The sequence below is a fragment of the Gopherus evgoodei genome, chromosome 2, assembly GCF_007399415.2.
Source record: "Gopherus evgoodei ecotype Sinaloan lineage chromosome 2, rGopEvg1_v1.p, whole genome shotgun sequence".
Taxonomy (NCBI): domain Eukaryota; kingdom Metazoa; phylum Chordata; order Testudines; family Testudinidae; genus Gopherus; species Gopherus evgoodei.
The window spans coordinates 30,703,930-30,715,135 of record NC_044323.1 but is presented as its reverse complement, the minus strand read 5'-3'; the positions used below and the strand labels follow the sequence as shown (position 1 = coordinate 30,715,135).

Sequence of the window (11,206 nt, the reverse complement as noted above, 5' to 3'; positions counted from 1 at the left end):
AGTCTTGCCTGCTTCTTAAGTAATTCCAAGTTAACTTATGAATTGATCAGCTCTCACATATGGTCTTTTGAACATAGTGATGTGCTAATTAAATTAATGGGTACCCTTGAGAAATGTAGCAATAGCTCTTTATAAAGTCAGACATGCCACCTGTTCAGAGACTTTAAATTGGTTGGAAAGAGTAAATGCGTGGTACTTGCTATGCAGGTCGATAACCCAATACTTAATGTTTCTTTTGTTTTCCCCACTTCCTCTCTAATAGCTGAAAACCCACAATTGGAAATTCACAAACACAAAAAATTCACAATCCATATTTAACCCAGTCGGTATAAATTTCTGTAAAATTCTCCCGTGTAGGGCAATGGAGATTAACTTAACCAGACTTTAAAGGGATTTTATTTGTTCCCTCCCCAGACCCTGGAGTGAATTGCATGAATTCTAAGTAAGCATCAGAATTCCTCCCAGCTCCTACCGTTCAGGCCTTAGTCTTTGTTTCATTTCATGCCCCCTCCATCTCAGATTCTCCTTCCCCATTGAACTATACTGTACACTTCAGACTCACAGTGTAGGCAAATTAAACTTCCGTGCACTAGCCAGGCCTACTGTGCCTAATAGTGGTTTCCTGTGTCTTACTCCCTTGAGACTTTCTGCTGGGTATGAGAGCAGCAGCTGAGCCTCTCTAGGAGCCCTTCTAGTGTATGCTGCTGCAGGGATGTATCAAATCAGACGTTACGATTTATTTATTTATATTACTATAATGCCTTAGCGCCCCAGTGGTTTCCCAGGACCCCATTGTGCTAGGCACTGTTCAATCACAGAACAAAAAACCAGCCCCTGGCCCAAAGAGCTTCCAATCTAAGTGCCCTGGTTTATGCCAGAGTAAATCAGAGCTGAATTGACCTTTATTGCTGAATTATACAGTTTGTTCCCTTCTAGGTACATCCTTCCTTGGTGGGGACAATGCCACTTCAACAGAGCACAGACAGGAGTTTTGCTCCTTTGCGGCTGTAACAGCATTTCCCACAACTGGATAAAGTGTGATCTTCATTTCCTCTTAATCAGGTCTTATACTACAGGGCATAGTGCTCAAGGGTTGGGAAGGAATCGCCTCCACCAGCATCCTCCCGTCCTCAAAACACTAACTTGTTCATGCCCAAATATGGATACAAGTGACACAGAAAATCTCAGGTCTTGGCCTCTGAGGTGTAGTCTGGAGGATAAAACTAAGTTTTGTAGAGAGGCTTCATGCTTTGCCTTCTCTGCTATCCCACACCACCCAAGTCCCATGATGGCCTACAGTACAACCTCCAAGTTATGAACACCTCAGGAATGGAGGTTGTTCCTAACTCTGAAAAAAATGTTATAGTGGTTTGTTCACAAGTTTACAGCTGAACATTGACTTAATACAGCTTTGAAACATTACTATGCAGAAGAAAAATGCTGCTTTTAACTATCTTAATTTAAATGAAACAAGTGCAGAAATAGTTTCCTTACTTGTCAAATCTTTTTTTCAAACTTTTCCTGTTTTTTTTTTTTTAGTAGTTCAATGCAGTCCTTTATTTTTATTTTTATTGTTTTGGTCTCTGCTGCTGCCTGATTGTTTACTTCCAATTCCGAATGAGGAGTGTGGCTTACCGCTCAGCTGGTAACTCTGGTGTTTGTAACCCTGAGGTTCTACTTTATGTCTAGTAAGAGGATAGACTGGAATGCGGAGGTGGTGTAAGGACTCACTACATATCCAGTAGAGTTTTACAGAAAAGAGCCAAAGTTCCATGCAGCTTGGACTGGGAAAGCCTGATGTCTATCATAGTTTCAGACTAGGTCAATCACCAAGGCTAGAGGAATCAGCAAACAGCAAGACAAGGCTTTGGATGAGAATCTCTATTTTTATACAGTAACTTGTCAAACGTACCAGTTATTTTTAAATGAGGGAGTTGGAGTTAATGTGAAACACTGTACAAGAGACAACCCCTTATTATGCAAATTACCATTGTAACAGACCACCCTAATGTATTCCCAAACACACGAGTACATTTCTGCTCCACCATTATTAAAAGATCACTTAAGCTGCTGATTTTGTTTTTTGAGTGCATCCTTAAGACAGGTTTCACTGTATTTTGAATGAATGGAAATAAATCAATGCCATTGTCTTCAAAGGACACTGTAAAAATATTTCACACTATTCAAAAAAAACAATTCCTCCCAACTGTTTATAATAATTATCTTGGAACCTTGAAATTGAAATCTTTTACCTTTCCAAGCTTTTATTCCATTGTCCAGTGTGCACCCATAACCCTGCCTTTCCATCCCTCCCAGCCGCCACCCCCACACACACTGGCTTTAGGGCCAATTGTAATTACTGGGCTGCAAGCATTTGGGTGAGTTCCGGTCTCATTGATGTCGGTGGGAGTTTTACCAGTGACTGCAGTGGGACGAGGATTTCCTCCTTAGTATGTTGGTCTTGCTAATTAGTTTTATACAGTAAGCTAATGAGCTATCTAACTGAGGGGATGTGGGTGGGGGGGACTTTTGGGATTTTTGTTGTCAGATGTGAGGAAGAAAAGTCAGAGTTAAAAGCCAGGGCTGGGAATCAGGAGACTTGGTCTTAGGTCCGTCTTCGGCTGTGGAAATGCCACTGTGGCCATGGGCAAGTCACTTAACTTCTGTGAAGTGCTGGTGCTAATTAGTCACCCACCTAGCAGGGGGGATCTGGCTTTATTCCCTAATGGCGGTGAGTGCTTTGAGATCCATCTGGTGGGAGGAGCTATTGAAGTGCAGTGTATTCCTAAATAGTAAGCAGAAGGGCAATAGTACAAACTGGCTTAGATTACATGAGGCTGTCTCATGAAATAAAATATTCAACCAGCTCATTTCATCCCTGGTGTAACCCCACCCACTTCAATGAATTTGATTGAGTGTGCTCAGAGCCTGTTGGGCACATCAGTCTCTGTCATGCATGAATAGGCTCCTAGGAGCAGAGACAGCAGGACAGTGATAGTCTGCATCCACGTTTGATGGAAAGTTGGACATTTGCAAACCTACAACTCAAGGGCCACAGTCTGTTCAGCTCCTGCATGTGTTGACAGTGGGGAAGGTGGAAGAAGCTGTGGACAGGGACCAGCCAGGATTCCACTGGGAAGTGAAGTGCCTGTTCCCTGTTAATGCCCTCCATGGTTGGTAGCTGTCTGTGGGCAGAGTAAAACAGTCCCAGGCGCTGCACTGGCTGGGTGCTGAGCAGGAGCATGCTGCACCGTCCCAGGGTAGCAGACCTCCTACTCTAGCATCTGCTCCCCCAACCTGCCTGCCAGCTCTGTGACACAGCCAAAATTCTCCCTGGAGAGTCCAGCCGCAACCCAGTCCTTTTGCTGCCCCTCATACACCAGGCAGAATCTTGCCCTAATTAATTTGGCTTCAGTTCAGAGGGCTGAGAGTGTGAGTAACTTTTCAGAGAATAAATAGTCTTCAGGCTGGAGGAGCTTCCACCATTCTGTGTCCTGATTGTCACGGGCCTGCGCACTTGCAGCTCTCTTGGGAGTTGATGGGCGTAGCAAGTGTTCAGCACTTCTGGCATTTTGGGAGAGCCATGATTCAAAAACGTGAATTCCTTTCTAGCCTTGTCTTAATGTCCTCCTACGAAGCATAGTTCCTACAACCAAAAGGCTGGGTGTATATAAATGGTGAAAAAAAATTACATGGGGTAAAGTGCCCGTACCTCGTGGGTTCTTCCCGCACGATTGATCCATAGGGCTTAGATGCATGCTTCAATGTCTTTTAGACTACAGCAGTTCTAACAGTATTCATCTATTGACTTTGACCAATGTTGTCCATTAATACAAACGTTTGGACTCTGTCAGAAGAAGGAAACTGACACATTTTCTAAAATATATCAGTTGTTGACAAGGTTTCCTTTATTGATTGCCCTGTAAATACTGCAGGGAGGGAGGAAGAGAGTGGCAAGAGAGGAGAAAAAATGATATGACAGCAATCTGTCAGCTGCAAGGAATGTTTATTCTTATAATCTTTACATGGAGTCAAATCCAGAAGTTCTTACTTGGGAAAACTTTCCATTGATTTAGGCCTTGATCCTGCAAGCACTTGTGCATATGAGTAAATCTGCATAGTCATTCCTGTACACACACGAGTAAAGTTACTGACATGCACCAGTGTTTGTGGGATCAGGCACTGCAGTGGGGGAGTTACACGACCACCGAGTGAGTGTGGTTTTCAAGGACCTAAGTGATTTAGATGCACACATCCCACTGACTTTCAGTGCAGTCCCACCCCAGGACTGCAAGCTGATATGCATGGGATGATGCAGATATTTGCTTGCATGTAAAAGGGCTTGTCTACACTACGCAGCTTTTAGCAACAAGACTATGTCAACTTGTCACTAAAAGTCAGCGTGTGTGAACTCTCGGTATTTTGTCGTCAAAATACTTCCAGCCCCACGAGCGGCATGAGCTTTATCGGCAGGAGAGCGCTGCTGCTGACAAAGCTGCATTCACACTGTTGCTTGCGTCAGCAAAACTTTTGTCTTTCGCGAGTACTTACAAAAAAAAACCCCGTGAAAGACAAAAGTTTTGGTGACAATGTCGCAATGTAGATGAGCACTTACCTGATCAGAACCTGAGTAAGAACTTCAGTTTGAAACCTGCTGAAAATATAATAGACCGGCTTTTGTGTATTTTTAGCTAGAAAAATGGGTATAATCTGGTGATGATGCTATTTGTTTACTTGTTGCATTCACCAAAGCATGGGGCTGATTTTCTTTAATAATAATCACATCTTTTGTCTAGCAGTCTGTTCACACAAAATAACTGAAAACCATGGCCTGGAGTTTTGCACGCTGGAGGAAGACAGCCTGGCCACAGTGATGTAACACAGCCTCTCTTTGCAGTATAGTGTTTAATGCAAATACATTATTCTGCCGAGTACAGGAGACACTGAGTGCTGAAAAATGAAGACAGAACTGTATCCCCACCTTGTAAAATGGTCATATGGGTCTGGATGGAGACACATTGCCAGGAGGTGTACGCTGCCCCTGCTTTTCTCTGCGGTATTAAGATACGTCTGTGCTGCAGCTCAGAGTGAGCCTCCCAGCTGGGGCAGACAAACTTGCCCTAGCGGGCTAAAAATAGCAGTGTGGCCATTGTGGCACCGGAGGAGGCTTGGGCCCACCCAAGCTCAAGGTGACCTTATCCCCTGGGTCCAAGTTCAGGTGGCCAGCCCAAGCCACCTCTAGTACAGCAATGTTCATACCGCTCTATGTAGCGCGCTAGCGTGAGCTCTGCTAGCGGAATCTGTCCACCTGGGCTGGCAAATTCGCTCCCAGCTGCAGTATAGACACACCCTTAGGGGCCAAGTCCTGGCCCCACTCAATTAAACGGTAAAATAGCGAAACTCCTTTTCTAGTTGGTGGGTCTGATCCTGATCTCATCTACACAAGTTCTACACTGGTGTAGTTCCATTGACTTCAGTGGAGTTACTCCCAAATCGCACTAGTATAAGTGAGGCCTAATGGGACAGGAATCAGGCTCTAGTCAAGAATTTGCGTCTCCAGGGCTCTGTCCAGCCCCAGCACTGAATTCTCCCACACAGCGTACAAAAAGAATAATTGCAAGTTAATTATTCAATTTTTAAATTGACTTTTGTAAAAGAACAGTGTGTTTGCAAGGGTTTTTCTGTACTTCTAAATTAAGAAAACAGGGTCTTATTTCTCTTTCCAGCTGCATGTACTAAACTTGAGTAGATTTCAGAACCCATCACTCATGGTTTTCTCGTCTTGCATTTTTCAGATATGTACGATCCCTCCAGAGTTGAAAGGGTGTGAGCTGAACACAGATGAGACTCTAGAGATGTCTGATCTCCTAAGAATGTTTTGCTGATTTTGCTCTGTGTTTTAACACTTGGAAATTGCCTCCATTTGTGGTGTTTATGATATTCTGATAAAGCCTTTACCACTGCCAGTAGGAAATTAGTTATTCACACATATCTGCTTTGCCGAGATCACAGAAAACTCTGACTCTTACTTGGATACCATCTGTTTTTTGTAGCATTAAGACTTAATGCCTACACTTGGCAAAGAGTTTTTATCTAAGCGATGTTTATCAGTCTTCAGCTGGGATGGTAAACTCACTGAGGCGAGGCTTTGGAGCTTATTCTTCTGTGTGCATTGAAACACAGGAGATTAGTAAAATGCTTTTAAAGGAATGTGAATTTATAAGCTAAACTTCTGAATCTCTAAAGCCCAAACTGCATAAGTTGAGGAATCTCTGGCCATAAGACATGAGTGCTGCTGCACTCTGTGTGTGTGTGTGTGTGTGTGTGTGTGTGTGTGTGTGTGTGTGTGTGTGTGTGTGTGTGTGTGTGGAGGGGAGGTGGGAGGGATGCTTTGGAATGAATGCAAGACAAGGCGAATGAATATTGATTTATTGCGAAATCAGTTTGGACTTCCACAGTTTGAGTTAATTTTGATTAAATACTTATTTGTCACATATAGAGAAAATTAAAGCAAATTCCCCAAAGCTCCTAAAAGATCAAGACTTTTGTAGTACAGTGTACAGAACATGTAATTACAGTAGCTGACAACAAAATGTTTTGAACCAATGCAGACAATACCACTGGCTGTTTTGCACTCAGTATTATCTATTTGTGTTTTGCTATTTAGAAATTCTTTATATGACACAATAATTGCTGGTTTAAAATAGCCCATTTTAACAAAGTTAACTATATTTCTTGTTACAGAATACTGTCTATTTTTCTATGATGTAAACAATTGTTAAGTGGCCAGTATAAAGAAGTATTATTATTATTATTATTATATTTTAAGAAGAATAATTCTTTTGACAGAAGACAGACCAAGGAGGAGTCACTTATGTATCTTAATGCACATTCCATATGGCCTCATATCCAGTACTGCCACTTTCTTTTGTTGTGAAAAGAACAATCAATGTATATGTATGTATGTGGAGTACAGGGTTAATGTCTACAATTTTCCACTCAACTGTTGGATTGTTCTTTTTGGAGCAGCTCTTTGGAGAACACAGCTGAGAACCATCCGTGCTGGTATTCCTGCCATAACATTCCACAGACTGTAATTACCAAAAAGTGGGGTTGGAGCCCTGTCTCATGTGAGCAGCTCTGATAAAGTACCTGGGTTTGTTTGTTAAACAGTTTTTATGCGGCTTGGTTTTGAATTAGGCTAGTGTATGAAAATAAATAAATCTGGGTCAAATTCATCCTTGGAGCCAGTGGGCATCACCGAAGGGGGTAGACAGATTTGGACTGCTTCTTTGTGACATTCAAATATATGGCTTTTTCAATAAAAATTAAAGAGTATATAAAAAGGCCTGTACATTCTGCTGTGTTTAATACTGAATTAACCTGCACAATGTTTGTGTTAAAGCCTTTCTGTCCACTTCTGTGGTGGTTTTTTAAAGTGTTGTTGTTTGCTGACATTCTTTTGACAATTTATCCATGAATTTCGAGGGCTTTGTTACTAGCTATTCTTGTTTTGTAGAACCACTTTATCTTTTAAACATTTCAAATTCCTGAAATATAAATTTTCGGGTGGTCTGTGAGTTGGCAAAAACAGACCAAAAACACATACTGTGCTTCAGCAGCAAGAATTTCTTATCTGTAACACCTGATTCGGTTACACAGGAACTTCATGGGATTTTTAAACGTTTGTAACATATTCAAAGAAAATGTGATTGTGTCATTGATTGACTAGAACCTTGCAGACTTTCTCCAGCTCTGTGTGTGAACCATCTGTATCCATAAGGCTTCCTGTCGCCATGCTCCTTTCGAAATCTCATGTTAGTGCCAGTGCCAGTGCAATGACTCCACCTTCAGGAAGAAGGTGAGAGCCCCAAATTCCGAGACAGTTTTCTCCTGTCAGGGGAAGAAGGGTAAGTAGTGAGCTTCCACAGCTCCTTTCCAGGCTTCTCTCTATTGTTCACTCCTTTGCCTACCACACACAATGGGGAGTCGCGCTGGTTCCTAGCCTATGGGATGCAGGGGGCAGACCCTCTATTCCCACATGTTGTTCTGCGGAAGCCCGCAGGATTGTCTGCAGGCCTAAGCACTCAGTCGCACAGATCCATCCTTCTGCGGGACTGGGGTTCATTTGCAGTTTACATTTTCCTTTAAAGAATCGCTACTTTTCTAGCACAGGTTCCAGACCTTGCTGAGGTGGAGGAGATAGGGACAGGAGAGTGTGGCCTGGATTTAGGAAAATATGCGCTTAGGTTCCCTTGAAGTAAATGGAGTCTATCTGGAAAAGTCTGTTAATGGCCAAAGAAATCTGGCAATTGAAATGCCCAGCCATGTACTTGCATGAGTGCTCACCTAGCCATTGAATTAACTTGGAGCACCCTTTCTAAGAGTAAAAAATACCATAATTTAGCCTTCACAAACTCAGGTCATTCAAAGCAAAGATCAAGGTAGATTGTACCAGTGGGGTAGTCTGTGAGTCAGACACCCGTATCCTGTACAGGGCCGCCAAGCTCCCTCAATTTAGATCCAGTGAGGAGACTTCCAAGTAGTACAGAGTCATTAGAGGTAAGTACACTGCTTCATACGCTACAGCAACCAACCAACCTTGAGAAAAAGGGATTGTTTGTTTAAAATTTACAAGTAATAAAAATATATCAAGTTTGTGCCTATCTGAAAATCTCCTGTCCGGCAGGCTTGTTTATATGTAAATATCTGAATTTAGTAAAAAGGCTTTTGCTTCTTCAGTGTGCTAAGCTGACAGTAATATATATGGTCAGTGTTCCACTGCCTTGGAAGCACATGCACCCTGTTGACTGAGAGGTTTTTAGTGCTGGCACTTACGCTGGGAATAGAAATTTAACGTTTGCTGTGCTTCGCTTTCATTAGGAGTAGGACTGAACTCCTCCATACCAGGTGTAGGGGGAGGGGAGAAAGAAGGTGAGTGTAGAGGGCAGGAAGACAGTAAAGTTATTTTGCGTTACTAGTTGTGAATAGCAGAAGATCCTTCAACTATACACTGGCTGCTGCAGCTCAGATTCTGATCTCCCAGGTTAAGCTGGTATAACTGGAAACAGACTCTTTCCTTGATGGGACCCATTAGACCAAAGAGGCAAGTGGAGGCATGAGCTAAACTGCAGCATAAACTGGGTTAAGTGGAATGGAGAGATTTGGTAGATTGTCTGTGGATCATGGTCCATAAACTAATTATTTCTGCAACAGCTGGTTTCTTCTAGGTTGGGCTTAACTGCTCTCCATAATTTGGTTATGTAGACACCAAGGCAATGATATAGCAGCCCTTATTAATTGGCATAAGCTTTACTCATGTGAGGAGCCCCACTGATTTAATTGAGATTACGCCGAAGGGTGTGAGTGTGTCTGCAAACCCACAGACAATGGCTACATTGCTGAGGCCATTAGAACACTGTTAAGGAGGTTAAAATGCTAAACATTATTGGCAATTTAAATCTCTTTATTTCCAACTCACATGAAAATATTCACCAGAAGCCTGTGTGGGAGTAAATCAAAGCTGTTTATCCTAATGACTATTTAAAATAAATTGTTTGAAACATAGAAAAAGATGAATCCTGATGTCCCTATTAAACCCAAAATCCACAATGCTTACTACCCTTGCTGCCAACTGTTGGCACCCGCCTCCCTGTGCTACAGAGCAGGGAGAGGGGGGAAAGAACACAAAGTCTGAAGTGACCAACACAGAGCAGAGAGAAGAAATAAAAAAAATGAAATTTCCCAGGATCATAAAGATTATATAATAAATGAGGAACATTCCACCCTAGACAGTAGAAAGCCTAGCTGTCCAACTCTCGACTGGTTGAAAAACTAACCAGAAACATCCCACAAGTAATTCCTAAACTGGGCGAAAAACAAGATGATGTAAAATACAGACAGTATGCATGTGTGGGTCTTTACGTAAAACGGAGAGTATTTCTAGTAGTATTTTGATCTCTGCTCTAGATAGGCCAAGAGGGGATTCAGAGGGATAAAGGAAGGAAACGGGTAAGCAACGACAATATTTGCATAATATCACAAGATGAATGTCTTTAAGGACTTTTGTATTTTTCTGCACAATGTAAACACTGTTTCCATGCTACCATGTAAGTCAGGTGGCGCTGTTGGCCAATAGACATTGTCCAAATAAAGGTTTTGCATGAACGTGCTGATCTTTGCTTTTTTGTTCTTGGAAGAAATAGGGTGTGTCAGCTGATGTTTCCCTTCACCTCGAGATAGGTAGTGGGACTATGGAAACTTTAAACCATCATGGTGTTTGTCAGGGGAGTGTGGTAGCAGCCATTAAACTATGGTCATGTTATGTCCTCATGAATTGTGAATTCACCTTGTAATTAAAGGGAGTGCCTTGAAAAATTACTTCCTGTGCCACAAAGCTGGCCCACTTCTTAGGGGATGGCATTATAGCTTGTAACAGACTTTAAATTCAGCTCACTGCCACCTTGGTTTTGCACCATCTATTTATTCTGCAGCTTTGGAACCTCTTCTCCCTATATGTGTGAATCTGGTGGTCCTTTACTGCCTAGGTCCTTTACTCTCTGGGGTAACTGGGAGTAAACTGCTGCCAGGTCAGAACAAGAGCATTTGACATCCAAATGCACGGCATGACACTCCAGTTGTCACTTTAATTTTGTCTCTCTCACTTTGTCTTCACTGCAAAAAAAGATGTGTGTTTTTTTACACTGAGAGAACTAGTTATAGCCAAGAAATCCTAGCCTCAACTACCCACCAAGGTTAAAAACTGCAGTGCCTTGTCTCAGACAGGATTTTACATTGAGAGAGCTCTCTTGTCAGCTCTAAATGTAAAAACACCTTTCTTTGCAATGAAGGCATAGCGTAACTAGTGGCAGGAATGGCTGGGACATACAGGACAGGACATACAGGACATACAGCACTTCCATAAGTGCTGGAATTAGGGGTGCTGCTGCACCCCCAGGCTTGAAGTGGTTTCCATCATATACAAGGTTTACAGTTTGGTTCAATGACTCTCAGCACCCTCACTCTACAAATTGTTCCAGCACCCCGGCTCACCACTGTTCAGTTCTCTTTCTTTCGCACGCACGCACGCACCTCTCCCTGTGGTCTGAAGTGCATTTTTCCTAGCTTTGCCTAGCCAGAGGCAGGAATGTTTTCTCTAACAGCTGATGGGGGAAAAAAAAACCCTGAGCTTTGTCCTAATCTATTC

The 11,206-nt window shown here is 42.5% G+C and overlaps 1 protein-coding gene across 9 annotated transcripts in view; it reads left to right on the top strand.

Moving 5' to 3' along the window:
• The window catches only part of JCAD (junctional cadherin 5 associated), an 87,434-nt gene extending 77,274 nt beyond the window's left edge, over positions 1 to 10,160 (top strand). For 8 of the 9 annotated variants that reach the window (XM_030550261.1, XM_030550259.1, XM_030550265.1 and 5 more), the window contains one exon: positions 937 to 1,399. In XM_030550261.1, the coding sequence (XP_030406121.1) occupies positions 937 to 1,034 (98 nt within the window). In that variant the 3' untranslated portion in view covers positions 1,035 to 1,399. Of the gene's footprint in view, positions 1 to 936; positions 1,400 to 5,795 lie in introns of those variants that run through there. The other variant, XM_030550267.1, reaches the window with a different exon arrangement.
• The last annotated feature ends 1,046 nt before the right edge of the window (positions 10,161 to 11,206 follow it).